At 41.5% G+C, this 18,084-nt stretch overlaps 1 protein-coding gene across 27 annotated transcripts in view; it reads left to right on the top strand.

Annotated features, from left to right (window-relative positions):
- Positions 1–18,084, top strand: part of CLASP1 (cytoplasmic linker associated protein 1) — a 272,898-nt gene that overhangs the window by 118,677 nt on the left and 136,137 nt on the right. For all 27 annotated transcript variants that reach the window (XM_060411218.1, XM_060411217.1, XM_060411213.1 and 24 more), the window contains exon 8: positions 3,742–3,809. In XM_060411218.1, the coding sequence (XP_060267201.1) occupies positions 3,742–3,809 (68 nt within the window). The remainder of the gene's footprint in view (positions 1–3,741; positions 3,810–18,084) is intronic.

The following is an 18,084-nucleotide window of genomic DNA, read 5'->3' as shown; positions in this document are numbered from 1 at the left end:
TTATACTTTTCTGCCTTTAGATCTCTTTACTGCTGCTTGTGCAGAGTCTTAAGGTCAACCAGAGATGAGACATTAATGCTGTAATACTTCTTGGGCATACACACAGCCTTGCCCATGTATGTGATCTTGTACATTCCCAGGAATTTGTCAGAGCTTCTCAGAGTTTCCTGAGAACGTCTCCTCTTCCAGTTTTTCCTTGTAAGTTTTTTTGACAGTTTCCTTACCTGGAATGTTATTGCGATCTCAGGCATCTGCCATGTTAAACAGTTGTGAATTCTTTTTGACTGTGGCCTCAGGAAGAAAGATCTCTCACTGAGCATGCTCTGAGTGAGGTCAGGTAAAGGCAAGCCCTGTGAATGGGGGTTTAGGAATATGCCAGACAGATCATCAGAAAATGACAGTTCTCTGGGAATGGGGATTTTTAAGGGTCTCCAGACTTGTTCAGGCTTCCCTGGTGGCTCAGATGGTAAAGCGTCTGCCTACAATATGGGAGACCCGGGTTCGATCCCTCGGTTGGGAAGATCCTCTGGAGAAGGAAATGGCAACCCACTCCAGTACTCTTGCCTAGAAAATCCCATGGGCAGAGGAGCCTGGTAGGCTACAGTCTTTGGGGTCACAAAGAGTCGGACATGACTGAGTGACTTCACTTTCACTTTCCTGATAGCCCAAGTTGGTAAAGAATCCACCTGCAATGCAGGAGACCCTGGTTCAATTCCTGGGTCGGGAAGATCCTCTGGAGCAGGGATAGGCTACCCACTCCAGTGTTCTTGGGCTTCCCTGGTGGCTCAGCTGGTAAAGAATCTGCCAGCAATGTGGAAGACCTGGGTTTGATCCCTGGGTTGGGAAGATCCCCTAGAAAAGGAAATTGCTACCCACTCCAGTATTCTGGCCTGGAGAATTCCATGGACTGTATAGTCTCTTCTCTAAATTGAAGTTTTGGGGTATCTTTGTGTTCAGTTTATTCTCTCTTTTTCATATTAGAAGTTTTGCTGATGTATCATAATCCTTGGTTACCTGCTTATATTTAAAAGTAGCAGACTGAAAAGCCAGTTATAAGCTGAATGTATAGGTAGAGTTTGTTTACCATGAGATTGCTAGTATTTGCTTTTAGGACATTATTTTAAAATTATAAGCTATTCTAAGATGGAATAATTTGATCACACTTTTGCAGTAAAATAAACACCAGTTGGATTGAGTTAAATATAAAATTTAAATTCAGAAAAACCAGGGTAAAAATGGTATTGGATTATTTGTCAAACTAGTGAAGAAATTTACTTTATATTTCCGATCCAAAGATTTAAAAAGTGCCAAAAATTGGTGGCTTCAGCAGGTAATCATTAGCTATGTATTCAGTGTCTCTGAATGTATAAAAGTCACCTGTTAGACTTGTGCAGATTGATAGGTTCCAAAAGAGGCATTTTGTATAGCTGTGCTCAGAGCATGTAGACAAAAGCCATTCTTAAGGGAGGTTTATTGGTGTCGAACTGTCATGAAGGCAGATGACTGCTCCCTGGAGGCGACCGTCTTGACAGGAGCCATGGTGCAGGCATTACTGAGCAGTGAACAAGGCAGCTGTTGAGACAGGAACACGAGAGCAGGGGGGAGGCGTGCCTGGCTGCCTGAAGTAGCTCTGAATTAAGATGCAGGTGCCAACAGTGGTAATCATTTAGCATTTTCAGGCCTGGTTGTTGGGCCTGCTGGTTATGGGTAATGTGGCCACAGTGAGTAGACATCACCTGAGGTCTGCATAGAGTTTGCAGATGCTTCCACAGTTGGAGAAGGAAATGGCAGCCCACTCCAGTGTTCTTGCCTGGAGAATCCCAGGGATGGGGGAGCCTGGTGGGCTGCCATCTCTGGGGTGGCACAGAGTCGGACATGACTGCAGTGACTTAGCAGCAGCAGGACCTTATGACTGTAGTCACTGACGCCATTATTCCACAGTTGCCATGGATAATGGTGAATACCCTCCTAGGAATGGAAGAAATCCTCACCCCCTCCCAGTGATTTCAGGGAAAACCAGCTGGAGATCTCCTTTGTCCCTGCTGGGCAGACTTGCAGGCTTGCTCACATCAGAGAGTATAGTTGTGACTCAACAAAGTGGTAACTTGGTCAGGGCAGGCCCCGGCAACCTGTATAGGGACATTATCTATGGGCTTGTTAAGCCACTGGGAGTCTTTGTAATTAGAAAAGGGAAGGTGATGGACATCATAAGAACTTGATTCTAAGACATCTTGCCAGATTTTCAGTGAAACCTGGAGTAGAAAGGGAGTGGTAGCGTTACTCATCTGGTCCAGGGATGACAAATAGATCTTTAATTCAGTGCCCATTGTGATTCATTGGTGATCGCTGTCTGGAGCAGTTCTGAGGAGGATTCTGAGGGTACATCTGGAGAGGCCTCCCTGGAGAGATGGATTGAACAGATCACTGTCTGTCATGAGATGGGAAGCAGGAGCGGCAGTGCATCAGGCTGGCTCACCTCCTTCATTTTACCTGTCTACTGCTGATACCTTGGGTCCTCTGTATCTTAGAATGTCACAGGGTAAGTAGACTAGAAGGAAGTAGAGGTAAATAGGCGCGCTAGATGGTAGGGACTTTCCAGTCTCAGCACCCAGTTAGCTCAGTGCTGGCCCAGTGAATGAATGCACATGTGAGCTGACCCTAGAGTGTGTGAACTACCTAGCTTTCCACCTTTAGGGTGGGGGGCAGCAGCAGGTACCAGCCCTCTTATGTGGTGACGTCGCCCTCTTGCATGACGATGCTTGGTGTGCACAGAATACCAAAGATGATACAGGTCTCATCCCTTCTCCCAAACGGCTTCCATCCAGATTGGAAAAGAAATCAAACCTGTTTGAAGTGATTAGAACTTGTGTGACAGGCTGGTTTGTAAGAAAGTGCTAACATTTCTAGTCTAGTCCCTGAAGTGGGTGACTCACGTTTGAATGCAAAAATGCATGACTTTGTGATCTCAGCCCTTATGCTTATTCCAATATATCTGTATTTTGCTCGGAAAAGCCTCTTTTTTTTTCTCCACTTTTCCTACAAGGTAGGATTCCAGTTCCTTGCATTTTTGGTGTCACTAGGATGGAATATTTGGACTAGTTAAGGAGTTTTTCTGCTTTCAAAATGTCAAAGTAAAAGTGATCCAATAATAGAAAATGTGTGTCACGTGGATTTTTAAGCTGAAGATTATCCAGTCACAACATTTACTTTTAGAGAAGTTATAGCATTTTTAAAAAATAATCAGAAGTCACAGAAAAGGCTTTGTATTATAGTATCAATGCATTCTGAAAATCTATACTTCAAGTTATCAGCAGTATGTGCTTAGAAATAGGAGAAACAAAGATTTTTCATGATGTATGCATTTTGTTTGGAGATGTCAGTCAGTTTAATATAATGTCTGAGAGCCTGGCCTCTGGTTCTTACTCTTGGGGCTGGCCAAGAGTAAGAACCGCCCTGACCAGCTGTGTTACTTTAAGTAAGGGGGTCTAGATTTCTCCATCTGTAAAATGGGTATGATAATATATAATTTCTTATACAGCTGTTACAAGAATTAAAGGAGATCTTTCAGTTGGAGCCATTAGGTCAGTGCTTGGCTTAAAATAAGCATGGCTCATTTCTTGTTGGCATAGTTACTATTGTTATTAGATGGCTCTCAATGAGTAAGACTCAACTTCACATTAGTATAAAATATAATTGTAAACAGTGATGGTTAATAGTTTATATGTATATTTTTTCATACAGGTTGAATGTAATTTTTACAAAATTTGATGAAGTCCAAAAATCTGGAAACATGATACAATCTGCGAATGGTGAGTAGAAAAAGCAACCATTCTACTTGTGCTTTTCCAGGTTTGCTTTTAGCCCAAGGAATGCTATATGCTGATTCTGAACAGCTGGATTTAATATTGTGCTAAACGTTTCTAGATGTGAGCATTTAATCTCCATTTACCCACCTTCCCAGGCTGGAAACGATGATCTTGTCATTGACTTTCTTCCATAACCTACACTGAATCCATTAGCTAATCTTATTGGCTTATTTTAAAAATGCATTCACAATCCCAAAGATTCCCAATGTAACCACTACTCTTCTTCTGGTTCAGGGCCTTGTGGCATTTTACCTGCACACTTGTGGCAGCTCCTAACCAAGATGCTTGGTTTCACTCTCTCCCAACACCCAAAGCCTGTTTTTCACTCAGCAGCTAGAGCGATCCTTTTAGAATGCAGTGCAAGTGATGTCAGTCCTTTGTTCATTCAGAATCCTCTGAAGGTTGCCCAGCTCAGGGGCTCACCGTGTGCTGCGGGCCCTGTGTGGTCTGGTGCAGCCCCCCATTCTGAGATCATCTTGTACTGTTCTCAAAAGTTCTCTTGGCTCCAGCCCATTGGCCTCCTTGCTAATCTGTAACATTTTACATTTGTCCTGCTTCAGGGCCTCTGTGCTTATGATTCCTTCCGCTTGAGGCACTTGTCCCTGGCTGTCATTTACAGCTGCCTTCTTATTCCATCCAGGTCTCAGCTGCAGGCTCCCTTCATTACACAGACATCAAGAACAGCATACCCAGTGTTGTGAGGGAATGCACTCTGCACTCACCCTGCTTGATTTTCCTTCTTAATGTATAGTACTACAAAAATATCTTTTTGTTTGTTCATGAGGATAGGAGCTTTGTTTATTCCCTTCTTTATCTTTAGTGCCTTTTGGGAATCATCAAAAAGTCTATTGCCATCAATAACTCTTCTAGTCTTGGATACCTCATTGTATCATAGCCATTTCACAATTGCTGCGGATCTTAGATCATAGCATAGTTTTTACATTTTGAGGTTGTTTAAAAAGTGTGAGTGATTTCTCCCAGAGTGACATGGTACCTAAAGGCAGAGTAGGAACAGAATCCAGGTCTTGTGACTCATACTCCAGCTTGCATACCCATTGTTGTCAGTAAGGAATTGTCTTTAAATAGCTTGTTTCTTATAAAACACTTTCATTAACCCTCTTATTTCTTTTTTGTACATTTGTAAAAACATAGTATTCAAAAAAGATTATGATTTAGCTATCACCAACAAAGTTATTTTTCTTTTCTAATTAATTTTCCTGTAATTCTATAACTTATGTTTAACCATGGCATAATTTATATTTTGTGTGTGTCTATGTAGTTTGTATGGTTTTCTAGTTTAAAACTTGCTGGCACCAAGATAGAAAGTACTGGGCAAGGAGGTAGGAGGGGTGGCAGAAACTGAGTTTGTGCTTCCTGACTTTATTGTATGTGAGACAGCATCTCATAATGCTGACACTGGGGACAAAGATCACATTCACATTGGAGGCCTGCCTGGAAAATTTTATATCTATCAAGTCAAGGTAGTGCTCAGTTCAGTTCAGTTCAGTTCAGTCGCTCAGTCGTGTCTGACTCTTTGCGACCCCATGAATCACAGCACGCCAGGCCTCCCTGTCCATCACCACCTCCCAGAGTTCACTCAGACTCACGTCCATCGAGTCCGTGATGCCATCCAGCCATCTCATCCTGGGTCGTCCCCTTCTCCTCCTGCCCCCAATCTCTCCCAGCTCAGAGTCCTTTTCAATTCTTTCCAACCCTAGAGACCTAACTTTCCAACCCTAGCTCCCCTAACCAGGCTTCTCTGTATGTAGATCTATACTTATACATACATATATTAATACACACACACAAATATATACACACACTTTATGAGTATCTTTTCCTCCGTTTTATTGAGAAATAATCGACATGCACTGTATAAGGACAATATAAGTTTAAGGCATACAACATGGTAGATTGATTCATGTATACTTTGAACATTCTATGATTTTTTCTTTTAATTTATTTTTATTTATTTTTGGCTTCACTGCACATGACATGTGGGATCTTAGTTCTCCCACCAGAGACTGAACCCATGCCTCTTGCATTGGAAGCATAGAGTCTTAACCCCTGGATCGCCAGGGAAGTCCCTATTCTATGAGTTTTAATGAACATGACAATATGAATCCTGTGGCTTTGGGTAATTCTCAGCAATGTTTTAATCTAATTGTATCAGTAAGAATATTGCCCCCAGTTTCCTTATTTTTGTGGAATGTGGATGTGTGTGTATGTCCATGTATGTGTATGTATGTGGTATAGAGGTAGGGTTGAGGGTGAAAACAGTTCTGTTATGCATCTATATTTAAAAAAGACAGTGTGTAAGAAGGCCTTAACTCAAAATTTATTAGAGACTTGTTCAGCTTTTTACTGTAGAGGCATACTTAGGAGATACTGTGGGTTTGGTTCCCGACCACTAACATAGAGCAGATATTGCAATAAAATGGATCATGTGAAGTTTTTCATTTCCCTGCACTTATAAAGGTTATATTTACACCAAACTAGTTGTTTTTACTGTGTGATAGCATTATATCTGAAAAAAAAGGAAACGTATGTACTGTAATTAAAAAAATACTTTATTGCTAAAAAAGGATACTAACCATCACCTTGACCGTTCAGTGAGTCATAATCATTTTAAGATAGTGACTTTAATGATCACTGATGACAGATCACCATAACAAATAGTGCTAGCAATGGAAAAGTGACAGAGACACGAGGTGAGCAAGTGCTGTTTGGGAAAGTAGCTTCAGTAGGTTTGCATGTTGCAAGTTTGCCACAAACCCTTCAAGTGAAAAAAAAAAAGGAGGAAGGAAAGAGGGAAGGGAGGAAAAACCGTTGCAGTGTCTGCAGAGCGCAGTAAAATGAGAGAGACCTGTTGATTCGTATTCTTACGGTTTTAATTGTTAGAGCCAGAATAGAATAATCTAGGGTGTATGTATAAAGGCTTTAGAATTCCTAGCCCAAATAATTTAAGTCTGTCTTCAGTAACTTTGGGAGATCAGTAAGATGTTTACTCACTGTCATCTACAAGCAGGAACAGTTTTGTCTCTTTCAGATGTGTATTCTTTTCCTTTTCTTGCCTAAGTGCACTGGCTGGAAGCTTAAAGTAAGAATGGTGAGAATGGAGCTCCTTGCCTGGTTCCCAGTCCTAGGTTTTTCATGACTTAGTTTGATGTTAACTGTAGGTTTTTGATAGTGCTCATTGATTCCTGTTTATCTGAGTTTTTATCACAGCTAGGTGCTAGAATTTTTTCCAAAATCATCAGCCTATTTTGAATATTAAGATATAATTCATACCAAAAGAATTCCCCTTTAAAATTGGTTTTTCATGTATTCAGAAAATCTTATACTTATCACCACTGTCTAATCCCAGAATATTGTCATCAGCCCCAGGAAACCTTGTGCCCATTAGCACTAACTATTTCCCTTTCCTTCCGGTCCCTGACAGCCTACCTTCTGCAAAACAGCAGATTTTTCTGTTTTGGACATTTTGTATAAATGGAATCATATGGTGTATGGCTTCTTTCACTTAACATAATGTTTTCAGGGTTCTTCTGCCTGGTATATATATATTGGTATTTCATTTCTTTTTATTTTTTCATTTCATTTATTTTTATTTCTTTCTATAATTATTCCATGTTTTGTTTATCCACTCATCAGTTGAAGGACATTTGGGTTGAGGTTTGAGTTTTTCAGTGGTGGTGTTTTCAAGATTGTTTTGACTCTTCTGGGTTCCTTGAACTTCCATATGGATTGTAGGATTCTGATAGGGACTGTGTTGGACCTGTAGACCATTTTAAGGAATATTGTCATCTTAACACCATTCAGCCTTCTAGTTTCAGTTTATTTAGGTCTTGAAGTTATTTCAACTGTGTTTTGTAGTATTCAGTGTACAAGTCTTGCACTGATTTTGTTAAATTTATTCCTGGGTGTTTCATTCTATTCCTACGTATTTTGTTTTTTGGTGGTATTGTAAATGGGATTGTTTCTTCATTTTATTTTTGGATTGTTTAATGTCAGTATATAGAAATACAGTAGAATTTTATATTTGATCTTGTATTTGGCAGTCTTGTTCAACTTGTTTATTCTCTTGATTTTCCCCTTCAGTGGCTTCCTTAGGATTTTTTATTTATAAGATCATTTAATCTGTGACTAGAGATTGTTTTTTACTTTCTAATCTGGATGTCTTTTAGGGTTGTTGGGGGTTTTTCCCCCCAAAATGCTTCTTTGGCTTCTGTTGAGCCTGATGATATTGTGAGTAACATTGCTTGATTTTTTTTTTTTTTTTAATGGTAAACTATTCTCTCGTACTTGGAAATAAATCCCACTTGGTCATAGTGTATAATTCTTTGTGTACAGTTTGGTTTGTCATTACGTTGTTGAGGAATTTTGCATCTGACTTCATGAAAGAGGTTGGCCCACACTTTTTCTCACTCTCCTCCCCCAACTTGTCTGGTCTATTTTGAGTGTCTTTCAGTAAAACCAGGCATACCTATATCACCATCTAGTTTTTCTCATTGCTTTGCCTCTCTCTTCGCCTGTACAGCACTTACCCTGAGTGGTTTGTGTCAAAAAAACCCCACAAAATTCAGCTGAGTAAATTTTAACAATCTAATTAGCTTTATTGAATGAGTCTTGAGTTGGGTGGCATCCCATCTGCTGAGTGTGAAAGGGAAAGAATTTTGAAGGCAAGACAAGGAGGACAGAAACAGAATATTTCGGGCTAAAGTCATGCCCCTCTGGGGGATGGGATGGGGCTGTGTGGCAGTGACCTCATCCTCCTCTGGGGGCTGGAGGACGCCCCTGAGACAGATGAGTCATTGGTGCAGGCCGGGAGATTCCTGGCCTGCCACAGGACACTGCAGTCCAGGGGAGGTGGGCGCTACACTCTGGTGGTGGGGCCCAGTGTAAGTGCCTGTGTTTTGGGCCTGTGGGTTTTTTTTAACATCTGTATCCTGTGTCTCAGTCTCTTCACCTTGTAATCACTCCTTGACCCTCCAGTCTCGTGGTTCCGTCATGTCACTGACGCAGCTGCCGGCACTGTCACCGGGTGACCTCTGTGCTGCTCGCCCCGCTGACGTTTCCCAGTCTGCACGCTACCGAGTCACTCTCCTTGCCTCCGCTTGAAGCACCCTTCCTCCTTGGCTCCTCTGGCCTCGCCTTATTCTGATTTGTTACTGTTGTTGGGCTGTTCTTTCTAGATGTCCTTCCTTTGTTTAACGTCTGCCACTTAAATTCTGAAAGCTTAGTCCTAGGCCTGTTTCTTTCTCAGGCAGTGCTCTCCTTTGGGTGGTAATTATGTATGACTGGAACTGCATTGCATTGGAGAAGGAAATGGCAACCCACTCCAGTGTTCTTGCCTGGAGAATCCCAGGGACGGGGGAGCCTGGTGGGCTGCCATCTGTGGGGTCGCACAGAGTCGGACACGACTGAAGCGACTTAGCAGCAACAGCAGCACTTCATTGACTAGCCAGATAATGCGCCTCTTGCCCACACCTTAGTGTTACTAATCTTAGTGTTAGTGTTACTAATCAATGCGAAGGAGCTGCCTGTCTGACATTTCTTCTTGTATTGGAGACATGTATCTAAATCCAGATTCATATTCTTCCTCTTGTTCAAAGACAAAACCCCAAACACCTACATACAACCTTGTCCTTGATCTTCTCTGTACGTCTTCCACTGTCTGTCCAGGCGTGTAAATCAGAACTTGCCTGTCGTCCCAAAGGCCTCGTCTTCCTCCCTGACTATGTCTGTCATCGCTGGTTTGTGTGGGTGTTGACACGTCTCACCGTCTCCAGCACTCTGATCCCATCTATCTAAAACCACCTGCTCGCTGTCCTTCTGCCTTCCTCCTGCCCGCCCCCATCCCCGAGTCTGTTCTGTTTGTTGTAGGACATTGCCAAAAGGAGAACCAAGCCTTTTCTCTTGCTGAAAACTATTTTGTAGTGGAAGAGACTGAGGCCAGAAGATCTTTTGTTTCTTTCTCCCATGACCGTATTAAAAAGCATTTAAATATTACCTGCACTGTCACTTTGATGTTTGTTTGTGAAGTATTCACTTTTCCGAAGTCTGAGCAGATCAGACCTGCACTTCTTGGAGGTCTGACAGTTTGTAGCCGAACTCTATGGACGCACGGTGGGGTGGGTGCTGCTGAGCAAGAGGTCTTCTGACCACCCTTCCCTTATCATTTCTTTGTTTGGAAAACATTAAGTGTACGTTAACGTAGATAGATGAGAGTAATGGACCCCCATGTGGCCACCAGCCAACTTTACCAGTTGTCAGCGTATGGCTTGTCTTGTTTTATCTCCCATCTGTCAGAAATAATGGGCTGTGTGAAGAAGAGCTAGCATACATTATTCCATTCAAGTCAGATTCAAGATGCAAGCATAGCCCTTTATATTGAGTATATTTAGTAGAAACATTAAAATAGAAAGTAAGCATCAGTTCCAGATTCATGTTCATGTTCAGTTACTCGGTCGTGTCCGACTCTTTGCCACCCCATGAATCGCAGCACGCCAGGCCTCCCTGTCCATCACCACCTCCCAGAGTTCACTCAGACTCACGTCCATTGAGTTAGTGATGCCATCCAGCCATCTCATCCTCTGTTGTCCCCTTCTCCTCCTGCCCCCAATCCCTCCCAGCATCAGAGTCTTTTCCAGTGAGTCAACTCTTCACATGAAGTGGCCAAAGTACTGGAGTTTCAGCTTCAGCATCATTCCCTCCAAAGAAATCCCAGGGCTGATCTCCTTCAGAATGGACTGGTTGGATCTCCTTGCAGTCCAAGGGACTCTCAATAGTCTTCTCCAACACCACAGTTCAAAAGCATCAATTCTTCAGCGCTCTGCCTTCTTCACAGTCCAACTCTCACATCCATACATGACCACAGGAAAAACCATAGCCTTGACTAGACGGACCTTAGTCGGCAAAGTAATGTCTCTGCTTTTGAATATACTGTCTAGATTAGGTATATTCTTTTTAGGAATTGTGCAAGTATTAATCTCCTGAAAATATCCAGCCCATTGTTACCGTCAGCTTCTAAGAACAGAGGAAAACAGTTACAGTTGGTTACTCTGTTTCAAGAGAAAGGAAAAGACGTTAATAATGCCATGTTAGTTCTGTGGTGATGGTAGCTGGCGAGGGTGGGCTTCAGTCCCATAAAGGGGTTAGTTGAAGAGTCTTTCAGAACACTTCTGTGTTGCAGGCAGATTCTGCCTCCTGCCTTTCCTGCTTGCTTTTTTCCTTTTTTAATCTTTTTACTATTTCAATTCCTTGCTCTCAAGATAACCCAAATCCTTCCCAGTCTGCTGCAGCCGCACTGTCTAGCCCTACAGCCTCATCTCAGTCTGGCCACCCCCTTGGGGCCACCTGTGGTTCCCTGTCTGTCCTCTTTATCCGTCCTCTTAAGATCCTGGTACAGGACTCTGCTGTCTCCTCTTAGTTCACCACTTCTCACTCTTTCCAGCTCAGCTGTGTGACTGAGAGCACATTGCTTAATTCCTGGGAGCCAGCTTGCCCTTTTGTTGTGCAGAGTAAGTGAGATCAGATGTCACATCTCCCAGTACAATGCCTGGGAGGGGGTTGGTGCTCAAAGTGATAGGTTTCTCCTCTCTTGCTCCATTTCCTGGATATATTCATTTTTTCTTAATTATAAAGAATATCGTTTGAGAATAACTGTCATACTTCTGTTTCTTGTAGAGTGTTGGGATTATTTGGGAGTTGTTGTTCAGTTGCTCAGTCGTGTCTGACTCTTTGCAACCCCATGGACTGCAGCACTCCAGGCTTCCCTGTCCTAAACTATCTCCTGGAGCTTGCTCAAACTCATGTCCTTTGAGCCGGTGATACCATCCAACCATCTCATCCTCTCTTGCCCCCTTCTCCTGCTCTCAGTCTTTCCCAGCATTGGGGTCATTTCCAATGAGTTAGCTGTTCACATGAGGTGGCCAAAATATTGGAGCTTCAGCTTTAGCATCAGTCCTTCCAATGAATATTCAGGGTTGATTTCCTTTAGGATTGACTGGTTTGATCTTCCTTGCAGTTCAGGGGACTCTCAAGAGTCTTCTCCGTCACCCTAGTTCAAAAACATCAATTCTTCAGCGCTCAGCCTTCTTTATGATCCAACTCTCACATCTGTACATTACTTCTGGAAAAACCATAGCTTTGTACATGTTTAAAATTTAATGCACATATTCTTTAACAGTAATCGCCTTCTAAAAAATGGTATTTTTGCGGTATAATTTACATTCCATACAGTCACTCACTTAAAGTATTTAATTCAGTTGTATTTGATGTATGTACAGATACGTACAACCATCACCACAGTCAGTTTCAGAACATTTTTGTTGCTGCAGAGGAGAGACCTCCCTAACCTCCCCTCCATCCCCACGTCTGGCAGTCGCTTATCTACTTTATAAATTTGTCCTTTTTGGACATTTCAGGTAAATGGAACCATACAGTCAGTGTTGATTTCTGTGTAGCTTATTTCACTTGACAGAATGTGTTCAGAGCTTGTGCATGTTGTGGAGTGTATCAGTGCCTCTCTTCCATTGCTTGGCTGGACCACATTTTGTTTATTGTGTTCAGCAGACATTTGGATGGTTTCTTCCTTTTTGGTATGGTGAATAGTTTACGAATTTTTGTTGAGCATATGCTTTCAATCCTTTGAGTATATACCTAGAAGCAGAATTGCTGGATCCTATGGCAGTTCTGTGTTCGCAGAATTATTCCTCCTATTGAGGACCTGTCAGACTGTTTCCCATCACGGTTTCCCCATTTTATATTTCCACCAGCGACGTGTGAGTGTTCCATTTTCTCCACATCCTCTCCAGCAAAACAAAACATCCACTGTTTTCTTTCCTTTTTAAAAAATTAGTCACTGTAGTGGATGTGAAGTGGTGTCTCATTGTTTTGGTTTGCATTTCCCTCATGACTAATGATTTTGAGTGTATTTTCATGTACTTATTGGTTGTTTCTACAAATGATTTTATTTGGAAGAGCTCTATTCAAGTCCTTTGCCCGTTTCTAAATTGGTTTATTTGTGTTTCTATTGTTGAGCTGTAAGAGTGCTTTTCATGTACTAGATAATAAGACTCTCACTAGATATTGGATTTACAAATATTCTTTTTCCAGTTTTTGGTTGGCTTTCACTTTCTTGGCATCTAAGGTTTTAATTTGGATGAATTCTAATTTATCTATTTTTTTGTTGTTGTTGCTTGTGAACAATAAAGCTCCTTTAAGTAAGAAAGCTCTGGATTTGAGCTAAGTTGAAAGGAACTATTAATGTAACAGCAATACACTTAGGGAAGAAATGGGTTTTGTCCTGGGTTGTAATTCTCTTGACATGTTCAAAATTATGTTTTAAGGTGTGTAATTGATTATATAAATGCCAAAGACTTCGTTTTTCACAAGTATTAGACGTGACAAAAACAGCAGTGAAAAAGCATCTGAGCAGCAGTTGGGGGTGAGTGGCCTGGCTGTAATGGAATACTTCATCTTTGTGTGATTCTTTTTTGTTGCTAGGTTACCTGAAGGGCTTTGAGTTTTGAGTGGCAGGAATATGAGAGTTAAAAATATGTTGTTTTGTAGATGTTTCTTTTTTTTCCATCTCCATGTAATTAGCAAACCCCTTGAAGCAAAAATTACAGTTTTTCCTTCTATGGGTTTCAAAAAGCAAATTATTTTCTATGTACATTTTTAAATCATGCAGATGTGCGTATGCTCATGGGAGAATTGGATTTTCAGCATGAAGGAGCCAGTAATTATAGACTAGTCATTGTCCTTTATCTGCAGCCACTTAATGATCTTTAATTGGAGTTGATTGAAATGAGGCCCAAAGATGTTAATTTGGTTAAAAATGTGCATGCTTTTGAGTTTCTTGAGGAAAGCTAACATGTTTATGAGGAAAGAATGAAACTATCATGCTGGTTAAATCTATGAAAATTCTATAATAAATCTGTAGCTAAAGAAAAGTACTTATTTGCTGACAAACTATAAGCTAGATAATAATCATAAAATTATTGACCCTTACCCATGAAAGTATCTAGGGTATCACTTTACTGTAAAATGCAGCCTGCCTTCTTTTGTTTTATTAAAATAATTTGTTATTTGAAAAATGTTAGATATCATTTCTAAGTTGTTGGAAATGAGAAATACAAGTGTGAAAGCAGATAGACTCAATGGTGAATTGTTAGGTAAGCTCTGAACTGTTGTCCAGTGTAGCTAGGATAAAGCATTAGTTTAAAGGTAAATTGATGGTCTTTTCTTTATTAAGAAGTTAAGCCATTATTGTATAGTATTTTAAAACAGTGATTGTGAATAAGTAGATCAAGTGCTGATAATGGGCTCCCCCTGCTTGTTTATTAGACTCCGCATATTACAAGGCTTGGGATTCTGGTTCAGTGTCTTAGAAAAGTGTTTCCATAGTCACGGCTGTGGGGATGATATATCACAAGACTGGCAAGCTTGCTGTGCTGCCTAGGGAGACCACCCCCTAGAACAGCCTGGAAGAGACTGTTTCTGATGCCAGCTTCAGTAGCTCAAGCTGCAGGTGACAGCTTACTTTATCATCCTCCGTGTGGAAATAAGATAGCCTTTGTACTTTATTTTTATTTGAAGTTTATGTTAAATTCTCTTTTTCCATGGGGTGGGGGTTGATCAAGTAGTTGGTTAAAATGTTTTTCCATGCCAGTTTTAAAGAAGGTTATCTGACATGAGTAACGTCAGATAGAGAAAGGCCCCTGCCTCTTAAACAAATCACTGTTCTTTATAGGGTAGGCTTTTATTTTGGAATAGGGCGGCCGCTGTCCTTGGTGCTTGGATCACACTGGAGAAGCCTGTGGGTGGAGAGTTTGCTGAGGCGTCAGTGGCTGTGAGCAGGTGTAGCTTTCAGAGCAGTGAGTGTTTTCACTTGTGCCTCCATCACTGACAGTCATGACCACTGGGAAAGGTAGGCTGTTTTAATATATTCTGGAAAGTGTTTGTAATTAGTGCTATTTAACTCAGAAAAAAGATACTTAAGGTATTTTATCATTGCTTTGATAGCTAAAGATCATGGGTGAAACAGGCAAATAATTGTTATGACTGTTTGCGTTGAGGCAGGGAAAAATTATGAAATGTGCGGCTCTGTTAATGTTAATGTTGACCCTCAAGGACTAGGAGAGAGGAATTGGGCATAGGAAGCTTGAGATTAGCTGTGTTTTCATCAGCCTCTGGGTATTTATGTGCTTTTTAACTTTTTCCCCGTCTCTCGTATTCACAGTATAAATGGCTCATGAAAGTAAATTCTTTCGTGATTACAAGACATTTGTTACTAAGTATAGACTGTCTTGAAACGAATCTACTGGTTGGAAATCTCTGTGGTTTCCCAACAGAGGGTAGAAAAAAGCACATATAAACAGAGTAGTGGAGGGGTTGCATCTGTCTTGAGAATCATTGTATAAAAATTTTTCCTTTTTAAAGATTTGCATTTTTTAAATGTAAAAATGGAACTGGAAAACTATGAAAGAGGCATTGTATATCACAGGTCTTAATTGATTAGCCTTCGGCCTTTCCACGGAGGTTTTGCCCAGGTTTTGGGAAGATTGAGAGGATGTGAAAGAGCTCCATGTGAACAAGGTTTGTGTTGGAAGAAGAATGCTGTGGCCGTGATGTGACGTGATGTGAGTCACCTGTATCCATATCTTGCTTTCCTGTAGGATGGGTTTCCTGGCAAGCTTTTAATTTGTTGTCTCAATGTTTCCAAACCCTTCAGCTGAGGCAGGTATTAAGCAGAGTAAATTGTGCACAGTAACAGGTGTTCATTCGTCTCCCTGTGGGGAAGCTGGCGTGCCGGCAGCTCATGTGTGCTGTGTTCTTTTGCTCTGGACGTTGAAGGTGTGTGTCTGTCTTCTGAAACTTGGTTTGGTTGAGTTTGCTGATAATAGTCATACTGGAGTGCTGGATTACGCTTGTTAATTATAATTTTAAAATTGAGAATTGAAAGCATATGCTGCTAGTGCCCATTTTTATTTCCCTCCTTATTGCAGTATTCTGTAATCAGGTTAAGTTGCTATAGGAAATCAATACCCAGGCAGGAGAGCTAAATAATTCATGTTCTGAAGTGACCTCTTTCAGAACCTGTCATTTGAGGATTTGGAAGTGTGTTACTTAGAAGTAGCATTTGTTTTATGTTGTATTTTAGATTTTTTTTAAACAACAGGGAAATGTTATTATCTAGTTGATGATGTTATGTTGAAGACTATGGAGAAAACCTTATGGCTCTGAGTTTAAAATAAGGACTATTCTCTCATTTGATAATTCCTTTCAAATGACCTGCCTCTATAGTCACTGTTATCTGAAATGCAGGCTTGAAAAGCACTGGCACCTTTTACCCTAGGGAGCTGCAGATGCAGTAGGAAACAACAGTTAAATGCTGTTTATTGTAGCAGGGCATGTTTGAATCTTCCTCTGTCAGCCCATGTTCAATAAGGAGCCAACAACAGTCTGCAAAATATAATGCCAACCATTTTCTGCTATGGTGGTGTGTATTTTAGTATTTTCAAAGCGTTTTTCCAAATGTCTTTTGTTTTTATTTTCAGATTTCCCCAGCAGCCCCATGAGGAGTAGGTGGGGGAACGGGAGGTTTGAGTTCTCTAGATGGGCTGGCGGCCCTGGACTTGGCCATCTTAGGCCTACCTTCCTGCCAGCAACTGTCACCCAGCTGTTGTGATAAAATCCTGACTTTAGTTTATTTTTTTGATTCTGAAATTGTGCCATTTTTTAATATAGATGCCTTAGGGAATAATTAAAAACTGTAAGCATTCAAAGAGATATTATTAAAATAGGCATTAGCCTGTTTAGACAAATAATGTTTTAGACACTTTGAAAATATGCCATCCCTAATCAGTTGTTTGCTCAGTGATGGATGGGTAGGAGGTGAGTGGGGTGTTCTGGGATTGGAAATCATCCTACGAACATGGTGAGTTTGTTTTTGAAAGCAGTGTGGTATTCTTGGAGGGGAAGTGCAGGGGAAAATGGCAAGGGCCTTCTAGGCCATGCTAACAAGCTGAGTCTTTTGTTGCAGGCTGTTCATGTCTCAGATTTCAACTTTAAAACACTGGGCAGAGGCTGAGGCAGGGTGACCAACTTTAATGTTACCACATGTAACATAACAGTAGCCAAACAGCTCCATTGTCTCTCTTATTTCAGAAAACAAGGGACACTAACACCAGTTACAAAAAAAAGAAAATTAAAATGATGTAATTTAGAATAAATGCTGGCCTTTTAAGTGAAGTAAATTTACCTCTGAGAAATTTGCAAGTTTTTCCTTAAAGTTCTCAGTTTGGTGCAGACTGGTTAAATTATCCAAAAACTGTTACCTGTCCTGTAAGTAGGTTTGGGGTCTAGGTGACTGAATCATAAGTGGACAAGTTGTGAGTAGGTGTGTGGACTTCAGAATCCCTTTGTCTGAGTGTGTGTGTCTGTGTAGGGGGGCCTGGGCAGGTGGCTGGTCTGTAAGCCCTGGTTTCCTCGTGTCCCAGGTTGGGGAGGTTAGTGATTCCTGTGCCACTATGAGGAGTGAATGAGGTGATGCACATAACCAGTTGGCATGGCCCGTAAACACTGTCTTGTGTGTTACTGAGGTGCAGTGGCGGAGAGTCTGCCTGCTAATGTAGGAGATACAGGAGATTCAGGTTCAATTCCTGGGTTAGGAGGATCCCCTGGAGGAAGAAATGGCAACCCACTCCAGTGTTCTTGCCTGGAAAATCCCATGGACAGAGGATCCTGGTGGGCTGCAATCCATGGCATTGCAAAGAGTTGGACATGCCTTAGTGACTGAGTGCACACAAACCTGTTATGGGGACACAATCTAATGGGAGGGGAAAGTTGGATTTAGGTTTTGAAATGATGTGGTTGATGTTTTTGTTTAGATGTGAAAGTTCCTTCCAGAGAAACATGATACAGAAGCAGATGTAGAATAAGGTATCTTAAAAAGAAGCTGCCATTCTGTGCCCCTGTCTTGGTTTCTACCACCACCAGGCTCCGTGGGGTTTGCAGATCCTAGAGTCAGACACGACTGTGTGACTAATCACACAATCACATCACACGGGGCTGGAACAGGGAGTGTATGCAGTCAGCCTGGGTGTCCTGTAGAGCCAGACAGTAAGAACGTGCACCCACAAAACAGAAGTGATGGTTTGTCAGCGGTCACAGGCGGCAGCTGAGGAGCGCCACGGACTAGAGCAAGAGC

The sequence above is a fragment of the Ovis aries genome, chromosome 2 (assembly GCF_016772045.2).
Source record: "Ovis aries strain OAR_USU_Benz2616 breed Rambouillet chromosome 2, ARS-UI_Ramb_v3.0, whole genome shotgun sequence".
NCBI classification, from domain to species: domain Eukaryota; kingdom Metazoa; phylum Chordata; class Mammalia; order Artiodactyla; family Bovidae; genus Ovis; species Ovis aries.
This window is presented reverse-complemented; position numbering and strand designations above follow the sequence as displayed.